At 35.7% G+C, this 23,643-nt stretch overlaps 4 protein-coding genes and 2 pseudogenes across 5 annotated transcripts; 1 reads left to right on the top strand and 5 right to left on the bottom strand.

Annotated features, from left to right (window-relative positions):
• Positions 1 to 367: 367 nt before the first annotated feature.
• Positions 368 to 5,498, bottom strand: LOC125578094. The gene is made up of 13 exons (XM_048740378.1): positions 5,461 to 5,498; positions 4,121 to 4,689; positions 3,614 to 3,682; positions 3,297 to 3,507; positions 3,050 to 3,218; positions 2,919 to 2,980; positions 2,540 to 2,838; positions 2,298 to 2,455; positions 1,918 to 2,226; positions 1,728 to 1,851; positions 1,369 to 1,472; positions 645 to 747; positions 368 to 566 (listed from the first exon to the last, which is right to left on the bottom strand). Exons 1-13 carry the CDS (start codon positions 5,496 to 5,498, stop codon positions 520 to 522), a joined length of 2,262 nt encoding a protein of 753 aa, XP_048596335.1. The 3' UTR covers positions 368 to 519.
• On the bottom strand, positions 5,336 to 7,292 carry LOC125578328. The gene is made up of 3 exons (XM_048740774.1): positions 6,987 to 7,292; positions 6,607 to 6,924; positions 5,336 to 5,569 (listed from the first exon to the last, which is right to left on the bottom strand). The coding sequence occupies exons 1-3, from the start codon at positions 7,164 to 7,166 to the stop codon at positions 5,525 to 5,527; spliced, it is 543 nt and encodes a 180-aa protein (XP_048596731.1). The 5' UTR covers positions 7,167 to 7,292; the 3' UTR covers positions 5,336 to 5,524.
• An 808-nt stretch (positions 7,293 to 8,100) lies between these two features.
• LOC125578093 lies at positions 8,101 to 10,355 on the bottom strand (annotated as a pseudogene).
• Positions 10,356 to 12,752: 2,397 nt separating this feature from the next.
• Positions 12,753 to 17,902, bottom strand: LOC125575271 (annotated as a pseudogene).
• Positions 17,903 to 18,081: 179 nt separating this feature from the next.
• LOC106373387 (putative F-box protein At3g16210) lies at positions 18,082 to 19,663 on the top strand. Its single transcript, XM_013813563.3, has one exon. It carries the CDS (start codon positions 18,226 to 18,228, stop codon positions 19,366 to 19,368), a length of 1,143 nt encoding a protein of 380 aa, XP_013669017.3. The 5' UTR covers positions 18,082 to 18,225; the 3' UTR covers positions 19,369 to 19,663.
• A 198-nt stretch (positions 19,664 to 19,861) lies between these two features.
• Positions 19,862 to 23,293, bottom strand: LOC125578327 (allantoinase). Of its 2 annotated transcripts, none has more exons than XM_048740772.1 (15): positions 23,046 to 23,293; positions 22,839 to 22,926; positions 22,379 to 22,502; positions 22,203 to 22,276; positions 22,028 to 22,104; positions 21,920 to 21,956; positions 21,726 to 21,811; positions 21,583 to 21,642; positions 21,349 to 21,488; positions 21,132 to 21,258; positions 20,908 to 21,063; positions 20,724 to 20,834; positions 20,501 to 20,611; positions 20,314 to 20,412; positions 19,862 to 20,204 (listed from the first exon to the last, which is right to left on the bottom strand). In XM_048740772.1, the coding sequence occupies exons 1-15, from the start codon at positions 23,136 to 23,138 to the stop codon at positions 20,076 to 20,078; spliced, it is 1,512 nt and encodes a 503-aa protein (XP_048596729.1). In that variant the 5' UTR covers positions 23,139 to 23,293; the 3' UTR covers positions 19,862 to 20,075. The 2 variants fall into 2 exon arrangements, with proteins under 2 accessions (XP_048596729.1, XP_048596728.1); XM_048740771.1 differs by having other exon boundaries at positions 22,839 to 22,929; positions 23,046 to 23,245.
• Between the last annotated feature and the right edge of the window lie 350 nt (positions 23,294 to 23,643).

Raw genomic sequence — 23,643 nt, 5'->3', positions numbered from 1 at the left:
ATATTTATAGATGGAAATATTTTAAATTGATAAAAAACCATAAGTATTAAAAATTAATAGATCTGAAACCAAACCAAATATTTTTACTTATTTTTGTTTAAAATGCAAAAATATATATTTCCAACATACCCAAAGTCAAAAGAAACCAGACCTAGAACGGAACCCAAGGCCTAGAGTATAGAAGAACTTGCTCAAAAGTCAAAAGTTATCAGTTCTGCCCAGGAAATATGTCTTTCCAGTACACCAAACGAGGATAAATGAAGTTTTTACTTTAATAATATGTTCTCTCTTATATTTTTCATAGAAGTGTGAGTTATATTTTGATTTTTTACAGTTTAACATTGATCTATTAGGAAAGATTGTATAGTTATGATTAAAAAGTTACTCAAATTTTGTTAATCATATTCTTTTTTTTTATTTGTTTAAAACTGTGAAATGCTTACATCAATCGAAATGAAAAAACAAAGTCAACTCATGGCATTTGTACAAAAAAGCTATCAACAAAATAAAAGCATTTTGCTAGATGGGAGATCGGCCAATCGATCTAGGCATGTTGATCTGAAGATCTGCCAAAATTAGAAAAAGAAAATGTTAGAAAATTACAATTTATAAATTTTTTGTTAAAAATTTATAAATTAACATACCGTAAAGCGGAGCCATCCGACTCAGCAAGCTAGGAGGAACCTCCGTGACCTCTCGCATCCACCGTGTGCACGTGTCCGAGTGCACCACATACATGGGAATATGCTGAAAAATTATAAGCCAAATAAAATAACTAATATTGCCATCTGAATTTTCAATAGAATTAGACCAAATACAAAGCACAAGTTAAAATGGACAAAAACGGACCACTACAACCCTTAAAAAGCATCCTAGTCTCATTCACAAGAACACTTCCTTTAAAACTAAAGTGAACCCTCTTAACTTTGTGAAGGATGGCCAAATACAAAGCACAAGTTAAAATGGACAAAAACGGACCACTACAACCCTTAAAAAGCATCCTAATCTCATTCACAAGAACACTTCCTTCAAAACTAAAGTGAACCCTTAACTTTGTGAAGGATAGCCAAATACAAAGCACAAGTTAAAATGGACAAAAACGGACCACTACAACTCTTTAAAAGCATCCTAATCTCATTCACAAGAACACTTCCTTCAAAACTAAAGTGAACCCTCTTTAACTTTGTGAAGGATGGCCAAATACAAAGCACAAGTTAAAATGGACAAAAACGGACCATTACAACCCTTAAAAAGCATCCTAATCTCATTCACAAGAGCCCTTCGTTCAAAACTAAAGTGAACCCTTTTAACTTTGTGACTAGGACCCTCAAGCTAGTTTTTGTGTTTAAATTGGTTAGAAAGGCTTACATCGTATACGGTTGAGCTCGGGTGTATTGTTTTTGATGTAAAAGGAGCCTTAATGCTTTTGTAAGACCCGTCGCTTTGAAATTTGTAGCAGCAATCAAAATATCCTGACAAACATAAAAGACTGATTAGACATAGGTAAAATAATTACACATATATATATAGACCTAGTTATACATATATAGACCTAGTTAAACATATATATACAGAACAGTGTACACATATATAGACCGAGTGTTGCTCAAAAAAAAAAAAAATAGAGACCGAGTTATACATATGTAGACCTAGTTACGCCTAGTTACACATAAACAGAGGAGTGTACATATATACAGAGAGACAAGACAAGGTAAGAGAACATATACCTTCCGTAATGCATTTTTTAATGGATGCAACATCATTTCGTCTGGAGTAAATTTTAATACGAAGATTCTCAAAATCCCTTTCCAGCTTTTGGCGAATGCTTTTTGCATTCTCCATTCTCGAAAACTGCAGAACACCATATTAATACAAATTTAAAACAACAAGAAAAATAACAATGTAATTTAACCATACCTTTACGCCATTTTCAATGCACCATTTTTTTGAGAAATTATTTTCTTGCCAAGACTCATAAGCAACCAGCATGGAAATGTGGTCGGAACGAGCTATTTCTTCTTTGTGGGCATCCACCTTGGCAAGGATCATTGCAGAAATAGTGATGATCTCTTCTGAACATCCTAATCTTTCTGAAGACATTAGCATTTTTCCCATCTTTGGCTCCACTTCAAGAGCTGACATTTTCTGTCCTAAGCTTGTTAGGTTCCCTTCGCTGTCAATGGCTCCCAGGGAGCGTAAAAGCTCAGTATTCTGAGAGTTATTCACCTGTTAAAATTTAATTTTAAGGGTCAACTGATTTGACAGAAAACTTCATGTAAGATAAGAACAAGAATAACCTTCGCTTTGCATTCCCTTGGATCAGTTTGATCTTCATGGCATTTGGAAACCTTATTGAATAGCCTTTTTGCAAAAACATTTGTCTCTTTAATCGAGGCAAAACCTAGTTGACTGACAAGTATGTCCACGAGTTGAGCACTCGACTTCACGCTTCTAGCTGCATGTGGATGTGGGAGTATAATAATTAATTAAAGCTCAACCAAGAGTATCTGATTAAGAAAATTATTTACTAGTCGAGTACCTGATTCGATGCACTTTTTCATGACAACTCTATTATTTAGTTTAAGAGATTTCATTTCTCTAAGAGTCCACTGTCGGATCTCACTGTCATCATCATCATCTCCATGATCTTGTTGACTTTGATATCTTTGATAGGCAGTGTCAAAAGCTTCCACGTTGAGTCTTAATGCAAGGAAGCATTCAGTCTCGTCAGCAAACCTCTCCCTCTCTCCAGCTTCCATATAAGTGCTAACAACCTCCATGATTTTTTCTTTAAACTCTTTGCTTAACTCATCGGTTGTAGCTTCTGTTTTTGTGTGCCTGAACGTTGAAAAGAAAACAAATAAGGTAAACAGACTAATAATTCCTAATTTGATGTTAAATTGCATTGATTGTCGCACCTTTTGCAAAATGTATCAATTGTCCCAGCTATTTGGTGAACAATTACGTCACAATTTTCAACCTGTAGAATTTTTTATATTAAGTAAAAGCAAACTAACGAACAGTAAAAGTAATGAAGACTTTTGCATACTCTGAGTAGCGCTTGAAGGTCTCTTCTGAGCCATGTTTCAAGCCATTTGTTTCTCTGGATAAAGAAACCCCTCTGCCAAAAGCGGGCAATGGAGTCCACCAGATAGCTTGATATGGACTTCTTCTTGTAATGTTGCAGCCTCATTCTATGTTCATCAGAAAGGAGAAAACTGCACAAGGGAAATTAAACATTCTTAGACAAAGGAGTATATAATAAGATATAGATAAAACAAATCATCTAAACCAACCTTTTCATGGTTGGGTCGAAAAAATATTTGTCGTACGTTTCAGTTAACCCATCATAGTGATAAATGACAGCTCTGCTCTCTCTCTGCATGAAGATGATTTCTATAAGAAAGAAGATGATGCTGAGTGCTGAGATGGGTCTAGAAGGCAAACAACCTTGCATAGAGGGCAAACACATGTGTGTGGCGTAGAGGTTGAGCATGTCTGCCACTTCTTTATGCAGTTAAAGCAAAATGTATCTGCATACAGAACACGAGTTAAATGAAACAATAAACTTATATGAAATGAAGATTTGACAAAGGTAAAAAAGATAACTTACGGTAACATGCAGATAGAAAGGCATCTTCGACACACGTATCTAAACATATAGCACAAGTGTTCTCCATATCTGCCATTTAATATAAGTTAAAGAATCAACCAAACCATTATAGTCGTAGCTCGTAAAAGCAACCAAAGTCTCATGTGGACTACTAATGGAAAACAGCAAATCATTTACTAGCAAAAACAAGATGACTGTTTCCACAGAAGATTCAACGTATATTCTCACCAACCACGAATTAATGAAATACAACACTTCCAGTCGTAAGCTAATCAAAACAAACAAAGGAGAAAGCTTTTGTCAATATGAACTTGTGTTGTGGCTGAAGTGAGAATCAATCAAACTAAGAAGTGCATGTGGGATCAGAAGAAAGGAGAAAGCTTTGTCTAATCTCCTATCCTACAACCAGTCGTGTGGTGCAAGCATCTATAGAGAACCGACAACTATCCGGGAAATCAAACAAAGAAGACGGGCGAAATAAAAAACGAGTCGGAAGAATTTGATTACCGTGTTGCAAACGTGATTCGAGTGTAGGTGGCCGAGCACCAAGAGAGTCTTGAAATGCACGAACGATTATCTCTGAAAGAACACCCAACGTGTGATTACCGTATTGCAATTTGAGATAATCAAAAACCCTATAAAGATTATCGCTACCCAACGTGTGATTACCGTATTGCAATTTGAGATAATCAAAAACCCTATAAAGATTATCGCTACCCAACGTGTGATTACCGTATTGCAATTTGAGATAATCAAAAACCCTATAAAGATTATCGCTACCCAACGTGTGATTACCGTATTGCAATTTGAGATAATCAAAAACCCTATAAAGATTATCGCTACCCAACGTGTGATTACCGTATTGCAATTTGAGATCATCAAAAACCCTATAAAGATTATCGTTACCCAACGTGTGATTACCGTATTGCAATTTGAGATAATCAAAAACCCTATAAAGATTATCGCTACCCAACGTGTGATTACCGTATTGCAATTTGAGATAATCAAAAACCCTATAAAGATTATCGCTACCCAACGTGTGATTACCGTATTGCAATTTGAGATAATCAAAAACCCTATAAAGATTATCGCTACCCAACGTGTGATTACCGTATTGCAATTGAGATCATCAAAAACCCTATAAAGATTATCGCTACCCAACGTGTGATTACCGTATTGCAATTTGAGATCATCAAAAACCCTATAAAGATTATCGTTACCCAACGTGTGATTACCGTATTGCAATTTGAGATAATCAAAAACCCTATAAAGATTATCGCTACCCAACGTGTGATTACCGTATTGCAATTTGAGATAATCAAAAACCCTATAAAGATTATCGCTACCCAACGTGTGATTACCGTATTGCAATTTGAGATAATCAAAAACCCTATAAAGATTATCGCTACCCAACGTGTGATTACCGTATTGCAATTGAGATCATCAAAAACCCTATAAAGATTATCGCTACCCAACGTGTGATTACCGTATTGCAATTGAGATAATCGAAAAACCTAGATCGATAAAGGTTATCGCTAAGAGAACACCGTGTGATTACCGTATTGCAATTGAGATTTGAGAGTCGCTGATCAAAAATCCTAAATCGATTATCGCTGAGAGGTTCTGGTGGGGGAGCGGTAGTTTCAGTGGAGTCTAATTTCAAATCTTTAATCCCAAGTCGAGTCGGGTCTTCTCGGTCATAGTTAAAATTTCGGTACGCAATTGGTTCAATTTAAAGAGAATAAACCATTAAATGGATTTCGGTACATAATTGGTTTAATTTTAAACTTTGTACCTAAATGGATTTCGGTACATAATTGGTTTAATTTTAAACTTTGTACTCCTACAGCTCCTCCTTGAAACAACCCTTCATACACTTTCCCATTTACACCAACACCGATCACATTCTTCTCACCAAACCCTTTGGTCCCTGACTCGGTCTTCTCGCGCGAGATCCTATGAATTATGTGAGTGAGAATGTGAGATAATGACAAAGACGAGGGATAAATAACCAGATAGAAAAAACCTATTGCATTATCATGTACATGGTGTGTCCTCTCACATGATAGTGTGTTATTTTAAATTCAGATGATCTTACTATAGGATTTGGACTGTTGGTTTTCAGCAACATCTACACCAGTCTCCTAGAACTAAATATGCATTTTATATATGCCAACTTTCAATATCAAGTTTCAAAATATGTTTTCAATAAGTGTGATTCACATATGCCTAGAATTAGAGTACTATGTCATTTCCTCTCAGACACTAGAAAGAAACCTTTGAATTGTTTAGAAACCATGTTACTTGTATACTTGGACTAAACCTGTTCAACTTTACAGTAGAATTTCTTTATCGAAAGAGAAACAAAACGTTACAACTAAAAGCCACTATGAAAAGGAAATGCTAAGAATAAGAACAATGCCCGTTTGGATTTCAAAGAAAGCTAAAGTGAAATCTTATAAATTTATGATACGAGCCCCCTATTTTACTTTTTTTGAATAAAAGATCTTTCTTTCTTTCCTTTTCATTTATAAAAAACAAACAAACCGTAGGTCTCACATAATCTAGATATTAACAAAATATTCTCCTAATTAACACTTCATTAACCATCTAATTATTGTAACAAGACTTTTCCAAATAGAATTATCACAATAATCATGTCGTTAGTGATATTACGGTTTTGGTTGGCTAATTGACAAATTCACCGCGTTAATAGACTTTAACATTTCTTTTTGCACCATTAAATTTTGAGTTTACACTTTACGTGGATATTAATTAGTGTTGTATCCCAGGTAAATTCATTCACTATATGATTTATCACTCCGAACCTACTTCAGTTAACCACAGATTGCTTGCTAAATAAAGTGAAATAAAACTACAAGAGTACCCTACCAAGAACCAAACCAAAATGAAAAATATGTGGGGGGCTACAATGTAATAAACTAGAAGTTTTAGGTTCAAAAGAGAATTAAAAGAAAAGAGAGAGAACATGCCTGGAGCGGAGGAGTGATGGAAGAAGAAGAGAAGAACTGATCAGCGGTGATGAATTGTTTGACTGAGCTTAGGACAAACGTTTGTACAGCCAAACAAGCCCTCATCTTCCCCCAGTTCTTAGAATCCACAACGTTCTCTCTCAACCAATTCGAGAACCCTTGGAGCTTATACTCTCTATAACCTCGACGGCTCGACCCGGAACTTGATAAGACCCATCGGGTCGGGTCACGACGAAGGCGAATGTCAGAACGACCAGCAAAAGCCCGATGAGTATGGTCATACAGCACAAGTAAACAGCCAGTAGAGTCTCCTTGTACCTGAGAGAGAATTGAAGCTTAAAGTTGACCAAAGTCTGTGTATGTGAGTATTAAGAACTTACTGGGAGGCGCCGATGAAGCCGCAGGTGGAGACGAGGAGGAGGACGGGCCAACGGAGGAGATTGACACACTTGTTGTCGGGCTTTGAGGCAAGCCATATCCCTGACGCCGTGATCGGTGTGGAACAGAGTAACGCTAGTAAGTTCAGTATCGCCGTTAGTTAAGTTATTCGCTAACGCCATTAACTCACTCTTGGATTTTTAGTTTTTTCTTTTGTATACAGAAAAAATAAAACGAAATTGTGAAGATGAGAGATCTGTCTCTGTATTTCTAATTTTTATGATAGTCGGTCGGTGGTTAGAGATGATGGGAAGTGTGTTTAATTAATTCTATTCACAGACGAGGTTCGGTCCGGTACAGTTAATCCGGTTTAGTGCTGATTTAAACCGAGTGAATCATGTCACGACTCACATGGATGGACACGATGATGCCTTTTGTGGGCTTTAAAAGCGACTTTGTATACACAAACGCGTCAAGTAACCGTAGAATAATTAGTTATTCAACCAACCAGAACTAGCCACGTGTCACCATACCGGATCAGTGATCACTATCAAATAGACATGGCATTATTTTTGTTTTAATGATCATATCTTATTATGTTTTGATAATCGTCAACATATGTTTTGTGTTTTGTTGCAAAATCTAAAGCTAATGGATCTTCGAGTTCTTCATAGTATATCATCTGTCTACTGCTTTGGTTATTCTCTGATACTGAATCATGGTCGTAGTCAATTTTGTCCGCTCATCCATTTTCTTTCACTCTTTCCATACCTGGAATCAAACCATTGTTTCTCTGGCAACAAATCTTTTATGACTCGATAAGAAGTTAGTTTGTGTCATTGACGGTATTATATAGGCTCATTCTCTGTTAGGGGTATGTTTTTAATCTGCAAAATGCTTTTTGACCTGAAAGTTTTACAAGCCTTAGAGAACTCATTGGCGTTTGTGTTTGTTTGTCAAACCTTGTATTATGCGTTTTTAATGTGGCTAAGCTTTAAGCTTTAATTTGTCTATCAAGCTTTTCCTTCTTTATTTTTGTTGTGATCTGCTTCGACTCTTTGGTTATAGGCTTATAGCTTTGCCTTTGGCGTTTGGTCGAGGTCTAACCAGTCAGTTTTAACTTTTAACTAGATCCCTGATAAGAGAACATGGTAAGTAAAAAGATATATAACCAGAAGGGTATGATAGCGGAACGACCAAGAAACATAACAACGCCAAGACAAAAACAAAGCATGTCTACTTAAGGATTGAGACTTTAGGTATAACAAACGAAGGTAAACCAGTTGTGATCAAACTATCACTCAAAGAGAAGTTAGAGTTAATAAATCTCCAACCTAAAACCTTATGACTCTGAACTAATCTCTCTGTAACTGCTGTCAACCCAACAAATATCTCCTGTTCCATACCTTAGGTCTAATCTTACCAGCCAGCTGCATAGTAACGTTGACTATTGAATCTCTGTAATCAATCCAGACTTGATAGTTTCTTCCATTGTTAAGCTTCAACGGGACAAAAACACCGACCAGAACCCAGATGCGTTGGAAAAGACCGAGTTAACATCGATTCCGACTTGGTTAGCGTCGATGTCGCAGAAGTCTTGATCAGCAAAGACATCGAACTCAACTCCGAAGATGGGATTGGTTGGGTCGCCGTTGTAGTCAAGTTGAAGAGACCCACCCAAGTGCTGAGCAGAGCTAGTTCCGTTGATTCCTATGGAAGGTGTGAAGAGGAAGACGATGCCAATGGCCGGAAATCACCGCATTTTTGGAAGGAGCCATGGTGAAGTGAAGGAAGTCGAGAAAGGTAGAACAGAGGATGTTGTTGGGTCTTTTGTACGGATGATGGTGTTGTACAAAGCACGACCAGTTGAGTATGTGTTTGGTTGGTTAAGGTAAGGACTGGGATTCGAATTCGATTGTCGCGTTTCTGAAGAGTCAACGAAGCTGTTGAGGATGAAATCGACGGCTGAGATTGGGTTTAGAAGAGGGATGAGGAGAAGGGTAAAGAGAAAGAGAGGAGCTTTTATAAACTGAACCTCACACCTTAAATACTAAACTCTAACCAATAATGATGTTAAAGAATATTATATTTCAAACAATTTTTAATTATAATTTTTCAAAATAAAACTCATAATTTATTAAAATTTAACTTTAACAATTATTTTATTAAGTTTTTTTCAATACTTAGGAAAAAATTAAAAGCTAAAAGAAATAAAATGTTATAATTAAATGACTATGTGTATATAAAATTTTATAAAATGATTGAAAATGAATATTTAAAACTGCAAATGAATATTTAAAATTTTATAAAATGATTGAAAATGAATATTTAATAACTACTGTCTTGTAAAAGACTATAGTTTAGTTTAATTTATTAAGTCACTAGGTCCTTGTCCGCGCTACGCGCGGATAGTAGTTTGATTTTTTTTCATATTTTTGTACTATTATGTCAATTGTTTAGTTTTATAAAATGTTATGTTATTACTGTAAATTTGGAATTAAAAATCTATTTTTTCCTTACTGTAAAGTAAGTTAATTTTTTTGAATCTTACCACAACACATTATACATGAAGAGAATATAGTTGGTCTTTATATTCTTATTTGGTATAATATTGAAAATTTTGATGGTTTGTTTAAATGGTTTTTTTTAATTATATATTTTAGGATTGGTTTTTGTGACTATATTCTATAATTGTCTTAAAAAATTGTTTGTCCCATATAGACATCCACATAATATGGACTTCTGATAAATTTGTTCATTGAGATATTTGGTTTCACTTTCAACTTTATTCTCTTTTTTGGCACCCTCGTGCTAGCTTGTGGGGCTAGCCAACTTGGTGCAAAAGGGTTTACAAAAGCTGATCGAGATGCGCGTGATCAGACATCTTTTGCTAGGCTATTCGTACGGAATTTTAAAGATCTAAGAATATAAGCAATAGAAAATTCAGAAAATTCTTTGGATACAGCCTGTATTTCGTCGAGCTCCGAGTCCAACGCAGGCCAATCTTCCTCCTTTTGAATGAGTATAACCAGTTGTTCACAGTCGATTGAAAGACCATCTCTCTGTGTCCAAACTTTTGTATTACTTGCATTGCCCATAGCAAACCTTCAGCTTCCGCTTGCAGTGGTGATTTGGGGCGTGTATATCGGCCCTTGCTCCAAATAGCATTGGAAAGTCACCATCCATTAACACAAAGCCAAGTCCAGATATGTCTCTTTCATTTATCCAGGATGTCTAGCAGGAGCGTTTCTTTGCGGAGGAACAGTTGTGTCCGTTACCTCAACTCCCATATCAATCTCCATAATCTCGTCTATACGTTGAACTATCCTCCAATACTCTGCTTCAATTTTATTCGCTAATGGAAAGGACATAATTCCTACGACACTATTAATGATTGTTTTTTTTGTAACACCGATACGACAAACTTATGTTTTATTTAACAAAACTCTTATTTTAATTTTGTATTAAAGAATCAATCATATTTTATATTATCCATAATTTTAGTAAATTTGCTTATTTGTCATGTTTTTATTAGGTTTTAGCTAAATCATTGATTTATTATTTATTTTTAGCTAAGTCACTAATTTATTAATATTATATATATATATATATTAAAAATGAATTTTATTTTAGTAATATTAAATTTCTATTTTATATTAAAATTTAGTTAGTTTTTCTTATTTGTCATATTTTATTAGGTTTTAGACTCTTAGATAGGTTATTGATTTATTATTAATTTTTAACTGATTCGCTAGTGTGTTAATTAAAACAATACCCTTAATGAATTTTATATATAATTAAAAACGAATTTTATTTTAATCATATAAAATTTATATGTTATATTAATATTAAATAATTGATTCTAAAATAATATAATAAAATTATCAAAAATTTGAAAAATAAGATAATTCTTATATATATTTTGTTGCTATCTAAAAACAATATTTTTATTATAAAAGTTAAAAAGATACAAAAAATTATAGTTAAATATTATTCAAGAAAAAAACATTTATATAAAGATATTTTCTAAACTATTACTAAGATATGAGTGTTGAAAAAAATTTAACACGGGATGTTTAGAACATAGGATTATGCTTATGAGAGAGTGGTTCGGGAATGGGCTTCGAAATCGGTCGAATGGGCTCTGAAAATAGTTTTTTTTTAACTCAAGCCCAGTCCGGATGACATGGCATCTTGGTTGGTTCACAATATTTTGCCTATGTGGCAAGGCTTAGAAAAGAGAGATTTAGTCCCTTTTATATAGTAGGATATTTATCAAAACATAAATTTATATATTGTGCTCCATATTAAGTTATTTTCTGGGTCCACCCCTGATACTTGGGGATTGATAATATGGCTTTTGAGGAATAATAATGACAGTTGTTGAAAGGTAAAGTTGAAAGCTTCTATGAAAGGTTTGATTTTTTATTCTTTGTTTTACTCTTTTGTTTCGTCGAAGTTTATGACTTTTTGGATTAAGTTTCTTTGTACTTTTGACAAAAAAAAAAAAACGTTTCTTTGTACTTTGTAGTTTGTGCTTTTGGTCTCATTGTAATTTAAAGACTTTTGCAAATTTCCTCTCTGGGAAAAATGTATTGAAGTTTGGTTTTTATGTGAACTAATTGGAAGTAACCTTTTGTAACTGTAAAATAATGCTTATGCTACTAACCTTTTGAGTGTAGTGGTTGATCATTTAAATGGTTGTACAATTAGAATATTAAGAGTCTGTTGAGCAAAATATTCCCTTTTTACAGGGAACAAATTATTTATATACATTCTCACTAGGCACTATTTGACTATTTGTAATAAGAAGTACATTTTTTTCCCTTTTTTCTTTTGAATCTTTTTAGGTTGATGACAAAAAAAAACACATTTTTGGTAAATCTACCAAAAAATGAAAACTAAGATATTAAATAAAAATATTCATCTATTGATTAAATAAAAAAATATTTGATGTTTATAAAAAATATTTCTGTTATAAAATAAGTGATGTTTATATTATTTTCTATATTGAAATGTATTATTGCTAAAACCATATCCAATGATTTCTCTCATTTTTTCCCCTCAAAATGTGATAATTTCATATTGAATTTGAGATTTGCTCCAGCGATTTCCTTTATCTTTTTTTTTTTCTCAAATTCTAATATATTCATTTCTCAACTTATTTATTGTTAATAACACCTTTTATTTGATAAGATTTTAACCTATAATCATTTTTTAATTTTAAAATTTAACTTATTAAAAGAAAAATTGTTACATTTAATAAAATTACATAACCACATACAAAATAATAGTAGAGTTTTATTTAAATAATATACTATTGATATATTTTTATTTACACAAATGATCAACCAATGTATTTAGAAGAAATAAATGAATTTTTTTTATCTTTGATTCGTCTAAACCGAGTTAGAACCTTTTGGAATATGGTAGTTTCATCTTCGTCTATTTTTACTTTTAAGGTGAAACTTCTCTTCCAACTACAATTAGTGCATCAAGACGACACTCATCTTCAATTATCATGTTGGATAAAATTATACATGTAAACATTATATCATGAATCACATCTTTTTTTATCTCAAGAACTGTTCTATGTTGTGTTAAGTTTTATTGTGTTTTTAATTTTTTTTATTAGTTATCTATTTTAGTGTTATTTTGTTTGGATTTTATATATATATATATATATATATCATTATTGAGTTATAAGATTTTTAACTATTAAATTAGTTTGTATTTATAACTATGTTTTAAAAAGTTTAATCAATATATACATATTAAAATAAAAGTCATATCTTATTGTAAATATTTTGTATATGCATAAAACGAAATTTTGTCAAAAATTTATGGATTATTATGCAAAGTCATTTTTAACACTCTACTCAGAAAGCTAACGTCATCAGACATCACTCCAAATCCTCTCAACATCTTTGAACCAAGCTGTAAACTTGTCTGTGAACCAAAAACAAAACAGACTCACGACCTGGACGAAAATCTGATTAATCAAGATTCAAAAATGAGATTACCTCTGCTTTTTCAAGACTAGCATCTGTGGCTCCTGCTTTCTTTAGTTCAAGAAGATGCGGTAAGTCTGGTAACAAGAAGTTAAAACCACCCACAGTTTAGTTCCAAAGCTAACCATTGTTGCAACTTAATTAGTTGACAAAGGAAGAAGGAAGAGTAGTGAAATAACCGCAACGCAGGGAAAAGGCAAGACGGAGTGTTTGAACAGCTTTCAGTGGTTCTCTTCTTGCCTTTATACATTATCATTATAACTTGGTTCCTTGATTCCTGCCACAAAACACCTGCAGATTGCAAAACCGATGGCCGAGATCCATCTCCATACTATATTGGGAAACCTTGTTTCCTTGATTCCTGCCCCACAAAACCACAAACATATTCAAAAGAAGAGACTAAGCAGTTTATGATATGAAACCTCTGTTAAGCTGTTTCAGACCTTCACTACAGCAGGGTTTAGATCAAAACCAATATAAGGCCATTCCACGAGATTACTATCTACTCCTGCGACCAATGGCGTTGATAAGAAGTTCGCCAGCACCAGCAAACTCATATGAAGCCACTTAGCAAAACTTCACCTTTTATCAGTAAAGAAGAAATGGAAAATGATAACTTTTTTACCTGACCCATTTGTCCAAATCCAATGATGACAATGGATTCATTAAAGTTTACATCTTCATCTAGTTTCCGCAGACAATGTCAAAGGCAACGTGATGGATGCAACTTTTTTTTACATCTAAAATAAAATCAGCTGCCTTTCTTCCAAGTTGGTTAAGCGTAGGTGTTAACGCCATTGATAAAACAACTACTATAATGAGAAGCTTGTTTAGCTCAAGTGGAAGCACTCCTAGCCTGCACATATTTGATTGTGACAATCATGATCACCTAACTAGAAAGGAAAAAGTTGAATCTCTTTGGAGGTGTTTGAATAAGGATAAAAAGACCTGTTGGCTAGAGAGAAGACAACGAATGCGAATTCTCCTCCCTGAGAAAGAAGGAAACCGATTCTTACGCTTTCTTGGAGTGTGAGTCCAACTCTGGGACCGAGTGCGGTTATTATCAGTGTTTTTATCACAATCAGACCAGCCAAGAGTGTGAGGACATTAGGCCATTCTCTAAACAGAACCTGCAAATATATATTTTAACCACATGAGCATGAACACTGAAACGTTTCAGCTGATAATCTTTATGTAACTTTACTTCCATGTCAACGGAAGTTCCTGTGGTTACAAAGACCAAACCAAGAAGCAAACCTCTAAATGGCCTGATATCAGCTTCTATTTGTGTCCTAAAATTTGTTTCCGCTAGAAGTGCTCCAGCAAGAAATGCTCCAAGCTTTATAGTAAGAAAATTGAGTTAGAACATCTGAGTTAGCTACATTTTGTATACAGAAGAGAAGTTAAAATCGAACCGTGTCGCTGAAACCAAGCTTTTGAGTGAGAAGTGAAGTCCCAGCAACTGTGAGAAGGCAAAGGGCCACAAAAGCTTCTGAGCTTCTGGTTTCTGCAACAACCTGAATATTGTTTTGGGCTTTAGTTTTAAACAATGCACCAAATAAAACATTGCCCTCTTCACCGTAAAATAAGACATGAAGAGAAGGTACCTCGAAGATTCTACCAAGAAAAAACTTTCCTCCAAGGGAGAGGAAGCCCAACCCACCAAGAGCCTTTGCGCTTTCTTTTGCAAGCATCGGCAATATGCTTTCCCCAACAAGATTCTTGCAGAGTTACAGATAATAAGATGTTAAGGTGAAATGGTCTAACTAAGCTAACACTGATAGAAGTTTAAAGCAGCTTAACCAAAGGTACATGGTTCTCCAACCAACACAGGAAGAACAAATAGTAAAGGTACAACAGCTATATCCTGCGAGCAAGGCAGGGAGTATAATAGCAAACGAAAGTGTTTGCGCAAGATTGTTGCATATATGTTTTTGGTGAATTTTCCACAGAAGGAGATTTTTTTTCCAAAATCCGAAATTTTGTATGGGATATAAGATAGAAGATATACTGGATAATCAGAACCTGTAGAAGAAGAATCCTAAGGTTGCTGAGCCAAATCTTGTAGGTAGCTCATGATACAGATATTCAAGTGGTGCGGGACACGTCATCAGCCACGTCAGAGGAGAGAGAGGACGTAAGAAGAAGTTTGTAACGATTTCAATTAAAAAGAGAGGGACGCTTTCATTTTCATTCATTCGAGTATTGTGAACATTTTCTTTTCTTTTCTTTTCTACTTTCCTGGAAAATCCAGTGATTGAGTCGCTAGTCTGATTAGTTGCTTAACATTGTATTTCTTGAATCGGTGTTTCCTGAACATTGGATTCTTCTTTCCTATTCATAAATACAAATACAAATTTACTCTATCAGCTCACCCTTCTCTGCTAGAAGCTGTTTCATTTTTTTGACCTGGACAAAGAATAGATCATATGAGGATATAACTCTGAACCAGCATAAAGGATCAGGAACCAAAGGTACTCTATATTTCCAAGAGCACCAAGTGAAAAGCCTTACCAAGTCAGGCCTTGAATGAAAGAGGAACTCGAGAATTCTTGTCCCTATGGCTCCATTTGGTGGGAGCTCAAACGCGGTGAAAGCAAGCGTGCATAACAAAACCTTCAAAACAGGGAAAATAATCAAAATAAAGGTAAACATTAAACCAAACAATGATCTACAAATTCTGATATAGAATTTTTAAAGTTAGGGGCTGTTTGTTTCACCATTTGCCATCTCTATTCAAATGATTCATTTGTATGATCTATTCAAATGATTCATTCAGATTTTTGTGATTGTTTGTTTGTCCATCCACATAGCTCATCTAGATGAATCATCTAAATGGATCTTATGTTCGTTTCTTTATTTTCATTTCCATTCAAATGAATTTAGTAAACAAATTACTAAAATATCCTTTACCAAAATACCATTGTGTTGATTTAATCATATGTTTGATATTAATTTTAACTATATTATATTAAATTATTTAGTTTAATATATTTACATTAGAATTATTTCAAAATTAATTAACGAGTTTTCTTTCTGCAGTTTGAGCGGGAAAACAAGATTTTTGGTTTTAGCGAAAAAACACATATTTTCTGTTTTGACGGAAAACAAGATTTTTCAGTTATGACGGGAAAACGAGATTTTTCAGTTTAGGCGGGAAAATACAAATTTTTGGTTTTGGCGAGAAAACATGTTTTTGCGGTTTTGGTGAGAAAATACGTTTTTGCGGTTTTGGAGGGAACCACGTTTTTGCGATTTTGACGGGAAAATGCATTTTTGCGATTTTGGCAAAAACGCGTTTTGGCGGGAAAACGCGTTTTTTGCGTTTTTGGAGGAAAACACGTTTTTGCGATTTTGGCGGGAAACTTGCTTTTGCGATTTTGGCGGGAAATGCGTTTTTGCGGTTTTGGCGGGAAAACGCGCTTTTTGCGTTTTTGGAGGAAAACACGCTTTTGCGATTTTGGCGGGAAAACGTGCGTTTGCAGTTTTGGCGGGAAAACGCGTTTTTGCGGTTTTGGCGAGAAAACGCGTTTTTGCGATTTTGGCGGGAAAACGCGTTTTTGCGGTTTTGGCGGGAAAACGCGTTTTTGCGGTTTTGGCGGGAAACCCGTTTTTGCGGTTTTGGGGAGAAAACGCGTCTTTTGCGATTTTGGCGGGAAAACGCGTTTTTGCGGTTTTGGCGGAAAAATGCGTTTTTGCGGTTTTGGCGAGAAAACGTGTTTTTGCGGTTTTGGCGGGAAAACGCGTTTTTGTGGTTTCAGCGGGAAAACACGTTTTTGGCGGGAACACATTTTACGTTTTTTCGCGGGAAAACGAAATTTTTCGGTTTTGACAGGAAAATACAAATTTTCGGTTTTGGCGAGAAAACACGTATTTTTGGTTTTGGCGGAAAAACACATTTTTTGGGTTTTGGAGGAAAAATACGTTTTTGTAATTTTGGCGGGAAAACACGGTTTGCGACTTTGGCGGGAAAACGTGTTTTTTGTGTTTTGGCAGAAAAATGTATTTTGGGGTGTTGGCGTGAAAACATTTTTTTGTGATTTTGGCATGAAAATATGTTTTCGGTTTTTGTGGGAAAACACGTTTTTGCAATTTTGACGGGAAAACATTTTTTTTGCAATTTTAGCGGGAAAATGCGTTTTGGGGTTTTGACATGAAAAAATAGTTTTTAGCACGGGAAAAAATGTTTTTTTAGTTTTGTTAGTTTTCGTTTGTGACAAAAATGATATTATGTTTAGGTTTGTAATTTGTGAATTACATTAGGGACATAATATACATTATACCATTTTGAATGAACCATCTCCATTCAAATGATCCAAATTGGTTCAGCTGAATGGACTTTAAAATTAAGCCTAAATTTCCAAAAGTCATCCGGATGATCCATCTGAATGAGTTGCACTTTTAGTGCATAAACAAACAAAACTCTTATCTTCATCTAGATAGTCCATTCAGATGGAGAAACAAACAGGCCTTTACACGAAGGAATGTAAACGATTTAAGACAACTTGGGAACGTTTGTAAGGAGTAAGGAGGACCATACCTGAGATAATCCCATGCCAAAAGCAAATTTTGCGAGAGCTTTGAGACGTGCAAGTGAAAGCTCCAGTCCCATCTCAAAGAGCTGCGAGACAACAATCAAGGCAAGCCAAAACAATCAACTCAATGCATAAAGCTTCCTGTCAACAAAATGAACATTACTATCCCCATTCCGAAAGAACTTTATTATCCGTGAGATTTCTAATAAAACCAAATTGATTGAGCAATACACCAGCAAAGAAGAAACCAAGAATCTACCAAAACCCATCAAAAAAGAAAATACCGAGAGATGCAAGAGCAGTTGAATTAAGTGCATTATCAGGCACCAAACACATCGAGAGAGAGAAGGAAGGAAGGATCACATCGAACATTCGACAAACACACTACAATTAGAAATTAAAAAAAAAAAAAAGAGTCACGGTGAAGAGCAAAAAAAAAAAAGGAAAAAAAAAGACGATTGGAAATTTATTTAAACTAAAAACGGTTCCATTAACAGATTTGGAAAATCTTATTCCTTAGGTTAGATTTGACAAACAGCTTGCCTATAAATAGAGAGAGAGAGCTTTTTCCGACATCAGTTTGAGACGCTTTTGTAAGACAGATAAAAAAAAAACAGATCTGAAGGTTAAGAGAGATTATTGGAATCTTCGCCCGCCAGAGGAGAGCTGCTCAATTCGATTGCTGTTGTTAAGGTATGTCATCTAGAAATCTGAAGATGAGGAGAAGAAGAGAGCTTCCGTTTGAATTAGTGGTGGAAATACTCACTAGGGTTCCTGTTAAGGATTTAATGCGGTTTAGATGTGTCTGCAAAAGTTGGCGATCTTTGTTCAAAGAAGAGAGGTTTTGTAGACAGCACATGACCCATGCCCCAACGAGGATCGTGTCCTTCCATTTTGAGGATACTCTACTACTTGGTCGATTTTCTGAAAGTGCCAAGCCTGAGATGATACTCGAAGAGGTTAACATAAACGTTGGAGATGACAGTAGGTTGCTTAACGATGCTACTGTAGTACTTGGTCACTGCCATGGACTCTTTTGCTTATATTTTGAAAATAACACTTTCGGTCTTTGGAACCCTTCATTGAGAGAATTAAGAACAATACACCCACCTTATCGCTACAACTGGTATGAGATGGGTTTTGGCTATGACCACTCAAGTCAAGATTATAAGATTGTGTTGGTTCTAAAAATGCAAGGCAGACGCAGCCGCTCCTCTCAAGCACTTGTGTTATCCTTAAAGTCAGGTGCGTCTCGGATGATTGATTGCCTGTGTTTGGAAAACTTTGACATGATCCACGATACAATTTCTGGAACCCTGGTTGGTGAAATTATCTTCTGGCAGCTATGTGATGATAATGTAAAAGTAACTGATAAGCTTTTGAGCTTTGATTTGGTGTCTGAGACATTCAACTTGTGCCCATGTCCGAGTAATTGTGGTAAAGGACTTCCTCAGGTTATAGCGGGATTGAGAGGAGGTGGTCTATGTACAGTAGGGGTTGACGACATGTCTGGTGGTTTAATCGTTTGGTCTGCCCAACATGATGCTGGTGGTGGTATCAAATCCTGGAGCAAGATTTGCAATCTCTCGCTTGGCATTCTTGAAATCTCAACTAGTTGTCGTATCGATGATAAGATCTGGCTATCCTCTGCGGTAACTTATGCAGGATTGCTATTAGCTCTTGTAAAATTTGGGAGAGAATCAAAATTGCTTTCCTACAACTTAGAGGAGAAAAGCTTGACAAATGTTGAGACTAGTTTGTCCCTCTCTACCTGTGAGTTTCTTGAGACGTATGTTGAAACGCTTGTCCCCGTCCCTATTCCTGAATGGAAGCTTTAAAGGTTATTCAGCCTCCTTTTACGTGGTTTTGTTTTTATCTATCTGCAGCAAGCAAGACACATCTCATCATTTGTTTGTTTGTTTTAGTTTTCTACTTCATTCGCTAATTTAGTTTCTGGAATTTTGTATTTTTATTTATGAAAAACGATTGAATGTTGAAATGCTTGCTTGTTGAAGCAGAATCCTGATTGAAGCTAAATAGAATGTTTAGCTACTGTTAAAGGTTGATCGATTGATTATAGTTTTTGGCATGGAAAGTGTTTTCTCTAAAGTACCTGATCTGAATCGGTGGTTCATATATAAATTGTTCTGTTTCTTCACAATCTCTTAGTCATGGTTGGATTCCTTTAATCCTGTCTTAAGCCTTTTTTTTTTTAACAATGATGACTTTGCCCTGTATAATGTTTATATGCTATATAACTTTTCCTTAAATGTCAGAACAATAATGTCTGCAAATATTGTAACCGCAAGAAAACAAAAAAAATTAGAGATCTAATGAGAATCAGTTATTTACATTATACAAAACCCAAGTCATTAGTTACAACAAATCTGTTGAGTCACTTTCATAAAAAGGGTAAAGTTTACAACAAGCTTCTCTGAGGCTATACTGCAACAATACCAACTGAATCAATCTTATACAAGAGACTTATTTATTTTTTCCATCGCGTATTTACATTTGTAACAAATGTGACAATCCATTTTCAGTCTCAAGTCGCGAGTAACAGAGATCCGCATGCATCAGAAGCATGCTTGCCTTCTCCAAACACCAAGTTTCCTCTTACAAACGTTGAAACCACTTTACCTGATAACTTCCTTCCTAAATAAGCTGAGATGCTCTGTTGTCAATACAAAAGAGCATACACAACATAACGAGATAAGACATTTGGGTTTAACCATATGCTCTAATTTATCATCTTTCTGGTTTTTAAAAAAGATTGAACATACAGGGTGTTTGAAGTGAATAGGATGGTCTTCATCGAGATTAAACTCCACTTCAGGTTCCCAGACGACAATATCGGCATGTTTCCCAACAGCAATAGCTCCCTGTAATTTAAAGACCACACAACCATGTTGCTCAACAAATACATAAATGCTGTGAATAATAGAGGATATTGAAGTTTGAGTTCAGCACCTTAGAGTGTAGTCCAGCGAGTTTGGAAGGCCTATCGCTCCACCAAGAAGCTACCTGCTCGAGAGTCACTCCATACTTTCTTCCGTATGACCATGTTACTGGTAGAACAAACTGCAGTTCGCTCCCCAGACAAAAAAATTCCATGAGTTTTCTTTTGAATTTGGTTATCTTCTTAATCATGTTCCAGTATTACAATCAATAGTTAAAGACTTGTGTGACAAACCTGTAAAGACGATATCCCACCCCATGCCTTCAAGAAATTACCATCACTCAAGAGTTTGAGTTCAGGCTTTGTTGGTGAATGATCAGAGCTCAGCATATCAATGTCTCCTTCCTAAACCCAAATCCAAAAAGTTTAAAAATCAAGAACTTGAGGTAAAATATATAATGGCTCAAGATTACTATACCATCATAGCTCCCCACAACTTCTCTCTATTCGCTGCATGGCGTATGGGAGGTGAGCATTTGAAACGAGTGTCGCCTTCTGGAATCTCTTCAGCTGAGAAAGCTAGGTAATGCGGGCATGTTTCAACGGTAACACTGTCTCCTTTGCCTTTCGCTTCCTTCGAAATATAACCAAATTTAAGAAAACCTAAGTGATAGTGCTTTAACTGCTTGAAGTCCTAAGTACCTTTATCAAATCCAAGGAAGAAGAGGCATCAGATAGATGAACAATATGAACATGTGCTCCTTCTGCAGAACCACCAATCCTTGTGTTCTCGGTAACCGATAACAAGTTTCTGATTGCTCCCTCCTCCCTAGTTGCTCGGATAAAGATTCGTTAACAGGAACAATGACCGATGTTTAAGAACTTTTATATAGAGCGAAAGAATGAAGCAGCGTCTCACCATGAAGTTGGCCTGGTTTTTAAGTAAGTCAGGTAAGAACGAGGATCATTATCGGTGGCATCATCAATCTCTGAATCCATTTCGACCTCTGCGTGTACAAGCAATGGGCGTTTGTATTTAGCTAATACAGAAAGACCTTCCTGCAGAAACAAACAATGGTGGATAGGATAAGATATAGTCAGCAATGTATTGTACTAGTTGTTCCTATATCATAGTTGACTCAAGAAACAAAACCTTTATGTGAGTGATGTTTGTCATGGGGAAATCGTTGATCCCTGAAGGACACATGAAGGACTGAACAAAGATTGAGAGAAGTCATGTTAGAGAGATAATAAGAAGCAATACGTTTGATAGGACACGTTAGACATGATACATACCTTGAGACCAAGCACTCCAGCATCTAAGAGAGACGAAAGAGCACTTGAGTTGAGTGCATTGTCAGGCACCAACCCTCCCCAGAAACCTGGACATACACACACACACACACAAAAAAAAAAAAAAGAAGAGATTTAGGAACTCAGCTTTTTTTCTTCTCTGTAATCAACAAATGTGGTAAGGATTGAGTGTTTACCAACATCAACAAGTATTCTCTTTTTCGCAGCTTCGATCTGTTAAAGCACAGACATTGAAACAATGATGTTGTATGCATAGAGTCAACCAACTAAAGAGGATTGCTTACCTTGAGTTTCAAAGTTTCAGGAGATACAGTTGAAGGGTCACTGTTTAAGGGCATGTCAATCAATGTGGTGATACCCCCTGCCGGATAAAAAGACAACATCAATAACTTGAAGAAAGTAAGAAAAGAGACAAAACAGGACACTCTTGCAACAAGAACCGTGTCAGTGTTTGATTACCAGCAGCAGCAGCCTTTGTTCCAGAAGGAAACCCTTCCCATTCACTTCTTCCAGGATCATCAAGATGAGCATGCCTTTACAATAACACAAGGAGAACAACAGGTGACGTAAAGCTCCAAGATTTTAGGACAAAAGAAAAGAAAACAGAAACTAGAAAGAATCAAAGATCAACTTACACATCAACAAGACCAGGCATGATGACAGCTTCTCCATAATCAATCACTTTCACTCGGCTCCTTTGCTCTTTATACCAATCTTCCTCTTTCACCACCGACACAATAACTCCTCCGTTCACTTCCACTGCAATCCGTAACGTTCACACAATTAATGGGATCCCCGACATTTAACTCAAAAGTATGTCGAAACTGGTGTTCTGTCTTCTCAAACAAGCCCCCTACAAGTCTCATAATCATCATGTCTGAAGCTTTGATTATTTTAAGGTTCTTAACCAACTTACCAGAAAAAGATTCCCTCAAGATGCTTTAAGACAATCTCGAAACACAACATGAACTCTAAAATAAAGGTATAGGTTTGTCTCCAATGTGTTCCTTTATAATAGAAGAATGTCTTGTTTTTTTCTCAAACCAACGACCTAATCCTAATCATAATCATGTGTGAAGATTGATCAACTCTCACCAGAGCCGGAGATGAGACCATCTGGTGTGAGGATGCGTTTGCTCGAGATCCAATAGTGATCATGAGGAAGAAGACTGCACTGCGTCTCCTTCTGTAAAAACAAACAAACAAACAAACAAACATAGGAATCAGTAGAAAACAGGAGAAAGAGACAAAGCCGCCATTTTGGACGGCTATCACGTGACAGAAACATAAAACAAAACAGACCTCGTAAGAGCGAGAAGCGAAGAAGACTGAGAGAAGAGAAGCGATGAGAGCGAGAAGAGGCAGTAATCTCCATTGAAGCAGCGACCTCTCCATCTTCTCTCTCTCTCTTCTTTGTGATGTGAGAGTAGTGAGGAGGGAGAAGAAGACTCTTATTGGTTGCAAGTTGGGCCCTCTATGATTATAAAAAGCCTTTTAAACCTTAAAGATTCCATCAAGATGCATTTATTGAACAATCCTGAGGACTCTTTAGTGACCGTTGGATTGTGGAAACGATTCTAGAGATGGACGGTTGTCGAAACGATGATGTCGAGCAAGTTGGAGATTCCGTCATGGCCTCACTTGCGGCACTCAAGTTGGATCCCACTCCTTCGCTTATCACATTATTTAATAACCCAGATGTGGACAACATATTTTTTGGAATATTGAGAACTAATCTTTTTGTTTGGAATTTAGTAAAACAAACCCTTGAAGGCCTTACCAAATTTGGTTCCCATTAAACCAAAGTAAAGAAGCATCGATCGGTTCCCATTAAACCAAAGTAGTGAAACCAAATTTGGTTCCCATTCAACAAACTGTATTTATAGCTAGCCGCCACATA

This window comes from Brassica napus, chromosome A9 (assembly GCF_020379485.1).
Source record: "Brassica napus cultivar Da-Ae chromosome A9, Da-Ae, whole genome shotgun sequence".
NCBI classification, from domain to species: domain Eukaryota; kingdom Viridiplantae; phylum Streptophyta; class Magnoliopsida; order Brassicales; family Brassicaceae; genus Brassica; species Brassica napus.
The sequence above is the reverse complement of the archived record's forward strand: the minus strand, read 5'-3'. Positions and strand labels throughout refer to the sequence as shown.

Excerpts from the sequence above, each read along its gene's own strand:
- LOC125578094 (XM_048740378.1), bottom strand. The coding sequence starts at position 5,498 with ATGGGAAAGTGTATGAAGGGTTGTTTCAAGGAGGAGCT. Across the intron at positions 3,683-4,120 it reads CGAATCACGTTTGCAACACG|ATATGGAGAACACTTGTGCT; the intron begins GTAATCAAATTC and ends ATTAAATGGCAG. Across the intron at positions 567-644 it reads TCGGATGGCTCCGCTTTACG|ATCTTCAGATCAACATGCCT; the intron begins GTATGTTAATTT and ends TAATTTTGGCAG.
- LOC125578328 (XM_048740774.1), bottom strand. The coding sequence starts at position 7,166 with ATGGCGTTAGCGAATAACTTAACTAACGGCGATACTGAACTTACTAGC. Across the intron at positions 6,925-6,986 it reads GGCTTCATCGGCGCCTCCCA|GTACAAGGAGACTCTACTGG; the intron begins GTAAGTTCTTAA and ends ATTCTCTCTCAG. Across the intron at positions 5,570-6,606 it reads CCATCACTCCTCCGCTCCAG|GATCTCGCGCGAGAAGACCG; the intron begins GCATGTTCTCTC and ends CATAATTCATAG.
- LOC106373387 (XM_013813563.3), top strand. The coding sequence starts at position 18,226 with ATGTCATCTAGAAATCTGAAGATGAGGAGAAGAAGAGAGCTTCCGTTT.
- LOC125578327 (XM_048740771.1), bottom strand. The coding sequence starts at position 23,138 with ATGGAGAGGTCGCTGCTTCAATGGAGATTACTGCCTCTTCTCGCTCTC. Across the intron at positions 21,489-21,582 it reads CAAACATCACTCACATAAAG|GAAGGTCTTTCTGTATTAGC; the intron begins GTTTTGTTTCTT and ends TTGTTTCTGCAG. Across the intron at positions 20,205-20,313 it reads CTATTCACTTCAAACACCCT|AGCATCTCAGCTTATTTAGG; the intron begins GTATGTTCAATC and ends TATTGACAACAG.